The 5,346-nt window shown below is 47.3% G+C and overlaps 1 protein-coding gene across 1 annotated transcript in view; it reads right to left on the bottom strand.

Annotated features, from left to right (window-relative positions):
- Positions 1-4,940: 4,940 nt before the first annotated feature.
- Positions 4,941-5,346, bottom strand: part of ACSS1 (acyl-CoA synthetase short-chain family member 1) — a 47,711-nt gene continuing 47,305 nt past the window's right edge. Inside the window, exon 15 of the mRNA XM_005866216.2 lies at positions 4,941-5,324. Coding sequence (XP_005866278.2) covers positions 5,145-5,324 — 180 coding nt within the window. The 3' untranslated portion in view covers positions 4,941-5,144. The remainder of the gene's footprint in view (positions 5,325-5,346) is intronic.

Raw genomic sequence — 5,346 nt, 5'->3', positions numbered from 1 at the left:
TTAGAAAGTTTTAATTTCAGACCATCCTATGTGGTTACTTTAGGTCTCTGAGTTGTTGTTTTTAATTTTTTTTAAAAAATATTGATTTTAGAGAGAGAGGAATGGGTAGATAATGAGAGCAAGAGAAACGTTGATTTGTTTCACTCATTTATGCATTCATTAGTTGATTCTTTATGTGCCCTGATCTGGGATAGAACTCACAACTTTGCTGTATCAGGACGATGCTCTAACCAACCGAGCTACCCAGTCAGGGCTAGGTCTCTGAGTTCGTAAGGCCCACCATGCAGGTTTGGTATTTACCCCCTTTTCATCCACACTGCCTCGGAAGGTGAAAGGGTGAAATGAATGATGGAATTGAGAACCTGCTCAGAGCCTCCTTGCATATCGTACTCAGTAATGCAAGCACTTCTGTCCTCATTCCCAATATTGGGTGTCTTGAGGGTAGTGGTCAAAGTCAGCTCTGCAAGGACTAGCACAGCTTATGGTGATTCTGTTGCCAGTGGAAATGGGGTCCTTTCGTGGGACTATAAAAAAAGCATTTCCAGGGACCCACACATGGGAAAGTGGGGTGTTGTGGTAAGGTATATTGAAGCTGGAGCAAACACAAAGGACTGTCCTGGGTTCAGCTCTGTCCCATTGTGGGAAAAGTCCAGCCTTTCCTTCCTCAGACCCAGACATAGGGCCAGTGTCTAGAAATTCTGTGCCATGTGAAGACTTAGTCCAGGTTAGGCTCTGTCCCCATCTGGCTCGCGTGGTCTGTTTCCAGCTGTGCTTTGGCTGGTTCAGTGCCCAGGTTCAGGCTTGGAGCCCACACTTGCAGTCTGTGTGGCTGCGGGACCCCAGGTGGCTGCTAGGCCCCCATGGTTGCTATGGAGAGAGAGTACATGAACAAACCCAGCAAACGCATGTTACCTGGCAAGAGAGAGCTTTGTGAAGCTTGGGTTACAGTATCTTCTCTTGGGCTTGGGAAGGACTAGGCGCTCTTTCAAACTAACCAATCAATTTCTCAATCCTTTACAGGCTTGCATTGGGTCCTTGCCCTAACCAATCCATTTCCTCTATCTTCCAGGGTTCTGTGTCCCCTATCCAATCGGATCCTTTTCCCAGGCTAGGCTCCTCCTCTTTATACTTGCCATCTTAGTTCCTATTGTGAATGCATTGTAGGAGAACCACCTCCCCCAGCACCATCTAGGCTTCTATTGAGCATGCCCCCAATAAAGAAATGTCCCCTTTATTGCTTATTCCTCCCCCTGTAGTTTGGAGAAACAGACCAGTTGTACCCTGGAGAGACTGGAAAGCCAGTCTTTTCTCCCTACAAGGGGAGGGAAGAGAAGGGTATCAATCCCCCTGTTCCAGCAATACTGTGATCCCTAAGTGAGGTGCCTATGAATGCTACAGCTTCCTAGCAAAGCAGGACCAATATTTGATTCAGCTCCCTAGTTTATTATGCTTAATAATGTCTGAATCCCTTTGCTCTCTTCATTAATATCTAGCTACCTATGATAACAATGCCACAGCCAAATCTCCACTCCTCAGTCAAGCTGAGGAAATGGGATGAGGATTCTATTTTCTTCCCCACAAATTCAGCTGCTGTGTGTGAACCAGGGACAGTGTGTGCCTGAATCACCTTATGATTTACTTTTAGATAAATGTTGTGCAAACCATGAACCTTAGCCATGATTTCTTTTTTCTATTTAATAGGAACATATTTCCCCTTGGGAATTAATCATGTTGAAAGTTGAATTTTCCCTTTGACATGACATTTGTGTTTTTTCAGCCACTTTAAGGTAAAAGAGAATTATTCTTTTTTTAAAATATATTTGTATTGATTTCAAAGAGGAAGGGAGAGGGAAAGAGAGAAAGATCAGTGATGAGAGAGAATCATTGATTGGCTGCCTCCTGCATGCCCCCCACCCGGGATGGAGCCCGCAACCCGGGCATGTGCCCTGACCGGGAATCAAACCATGACATCCTGGTTCATAGGTCAACGCTCAACCACTGAGCCACGCCGGCCAGGCAAGAGAGTTATTCTTAACAGGAACTGCCTACTGCTTTTCTGAGTATGAATATAATTTCCCTTGGGAACTTAATGGTTATTATGAATGTAATCTCATGCCTGAGATCTACTTAATGTTCAGATTAGCTGTCTCTAAACTTGGTCTGTGTGCTTCCACACCATCAGATGTCTCACCTCTGCTTTGGCCACAGCTGTCTGCTTTTCTCTCTGCTTCTCAGTAGCACTGACTTAGGTTTTTGTCAGGATGTTTCAGTTAAGATAGAAAAGCCAAAACAGGAAGTGAATTCTGGGGGTAGGGTGGGCCTGGTACAGCTTGGCCAGGCCTCCATGCATCTCTCCTGGGCTCCATGTCTTCTGCACTTCCCTGTTCCCAGGCAGGCCCCGCCCTGTGATGACTAAAAGGCTACTGTAGCTCATCTCTGTCTTGTCTTGTGCATATTGCTCATGTCTTTGTGTCTGCTTCCTAGGGGCCCTGATAGCATTGAATGGTCAAGCATGAACTTGCCACTTAGGCCAGGGACTGAGATTCTGGGAATAACCATTACAAATGCCCTAGCAGCCAGGATGGATCCCTGAAAATGTAGGGGACAGGATGAAGCCCAAAATCAATCAGGATGGCTTTACCAGAGAGGGGCAGTAAGGACAACCTAGCCTGTTAACAGTCTACCTATAAGCCTTTTACAATGCCCCACCAGGCAGGGGGCGGATACAGACTATTCTGGAAAAAAAGCTGTTCTGCCATGACTTCCCACAGCACCCAGAGGTGCACAAGTATGTCTTTCCCAGTGAGTTGCTTTTCTGTGCATCCAGACTACCTCAGTGGGCGCCTGAGAATCCCCCCAGCCTCCCTTCCCCCATTCCTGAGGCACAAGAACTATCACCATCCTGGGAACAGCCACTCCCAGCTCCTGCTTTAGAGGCAACAGTGGGTTTGGGTTTTGTGGGAGCCAAACCAGCCTTTCACATCACCTCTCACGGCACCAGTTCAATGTGTCCTTCTGTTTCTCTGTCTAGTGAAGGACATGGGAAACCTCATCCACCCACATCGAGTGTAAAGACAACCTGGGCTACATGGGATGTCTCCCAGGCAAGCAGTCTGTGATGTAGGATGCAGTCTGTGATGCTGATTCAGCTGCCTAGAGGCCCTTTTGTGTCCTAATTCTCATCTGTGTTTTAGGTCAGCACTCACTACCAGACACTGCGTGATGACTGCAATGTTCTCATCCACATGTCCACTGTGCAGGCTGACATCTGAGCCATTTCATAACTACAGTCTTCTGAGTGCACCACACATGTGACAGGTCCAGGTGCATGGTTCTCTGTGTCTAAGCACTGTGACAATAGACCGTCACTCGGTATATCTGTGTGCTACAGCCAATGGCCACTCCGTTGGTGTCACAGGTGTACTTGCCTAATCCACCCCAGAGGCCAGCACAGCTACAGCCCACAGTAAGTATCCAGTACACCATACACTCCTTAAACACCTACACAGGTGCAAGGTACTATGGACTGTGAGGTAACGACAAGGATAACCTTTCCCTGTCCTCAGCAGGCTACCTTCCCCTGTACTCCACACCATCGTCCCTGGCATGCTTGGCTAATAAACATACACTTTCTGACTTGATGATTTACATCATCCTGCTAACCTGAGGGGACGTAAGGCACATTGAAAGAGAGAAACTTGATTCAGGGCTCCAGCCCTCATCCCTGGGCCTCTATGGTTCGTATGCCCCAACGACAGAATGAAGACAGGCAGAGTTCTAGCCGAATTCATGCTCTCAGTTACCGGAGTTTTCACTGGCTTCCCTGAACCACCCCACAAATTTGGAGCATGTTGACCTCCTACCAAGAGGTATCCAAGGTGGGGAGGGGGAAATCTTCCCAGATCACAGCTTGGAGAAACAGAACGTGTGACTGGAGCAGCTTTAGAACTAAAAGGGGAGCACATCCATGCCACCACTTTACAAGTTGAGTTTCATTTGTACACAAACCAAGAGAAGTAGAAATTTATACCAAAAAAGGATGCTGCAGGCTCGAGCATTCTCAAGAGAGCTGTGTTGACTGAGGTACAAACACTTCCAATTCAGATTTCCAACTATGGCAAACCATCATTACAAGTGCACCCCGATCCTCTCCATGTTTGCCCACGGGCAAAGGCAGACAAGATTTTCAGAACTCTAGATGTCCTCTATGGTTCGTATGCCCCAACGACAGAATGAAGACAGGCAGAGTTCTAGCCGAATTCATGCTCTCAGTTACCGGAGTTTTCACTGGCTTCCCTGAACCACCCCACAAATTTGGAGCATGTTGACCTCCTACCAAGAGGTATCCAAGGTGGGGAGGGGGAAATCTTCCCAGATCACAGCTTGGAGAAACAGAACGTGTGACTGGAGCAGCTTTAGAACTAAAAGGGGAGCACATCCATGCCACCACTTTACAAGTTGAGTTTCATTTGTACACAAACCAAGAGAAGTAGAAATTTATACCAAAAAAAGGATGCTGCAGGCTCAAGCATTCTCAAGAGAGCTGTGTTTAGACTGAGGTACAAACACTTCTGATTCAGATTTCCAACTATGGCAAACCATCATTACAAGTGCACCCCGATCCTCTCCATGTTTGCCCACGGGCAAAGGCAGACAAGATTTTCAGAACTCTAGATGTTACAAAGAGCATGTACAAGCAAACCCACACATTCCCCATGTTGTTTGCATGTTATGCTTCCAAAATATAAAAGTACAAAAATAACACATCCAACCTTTTATATCTAGAAACATCTGGAAAAAACCTACCTGCTTCTACTTCTCGGTCACCTGAGCAGGCACACTTTACCGGGTTTTTCACCTTCCTGTGCAGTCTGGCGCGGGCACAGAGACAGAGACAACAGGGACTTCTCATTCAAGGAAACCAAATTCAGGACAAGGAGAACAGACTCTAACCAATTTTATAGAATCGTCGCATGGGTTCTCCAACACAAAGGGGAAGGGGTTTTAGCACGGACTTTCCACGAGGGGCGGTGTGGGTTATGTGCTGGGAGGGCACTTCTCTGGGACATCTAAAAACAAGCCAACTGACAGCCATGTCCTAGGACAAGTTAGGGGCTTGGGCGCTGGGTCTTGGTCACAGCCCATCACTGGCGAGCAGCCTTCTTGTCTTTGTGCTTCTGGTAGGCACTCAGTATTTCCGAGATGATGTTGGGGTCCTCCAGGGTGGTGGTGTCCCCCAGATCCTGAGCTTTGCCCGTGATGATCTTCCTCAGGAGCCTCCGCATGACTTTTCCAGACCGAGTTTTTGGAAGGCGTTTCACTATCTGGCAAGGAAGGGGTGCAATA

This window comes from Myotis brandtii, unplaced genomic scaffold (genome assembly GCF_000412655.1).
Source record: "Myotis brandtii unplaced genomic scaffold, ASM41265v1 scaffold225, whole genome shotgun sequence".
Lineage (NCBI taxonomy): Eukaryota > Metazoa > Chordata > Mammalia > Chiroptera > Vespertilionidae > Myotis > Myotis brandtii.
The sequence above is the reverse complement of the archived record's forward strand: the minus strand, read 5'-3'. Positions and strand labels throughout refer to the sequence as shown.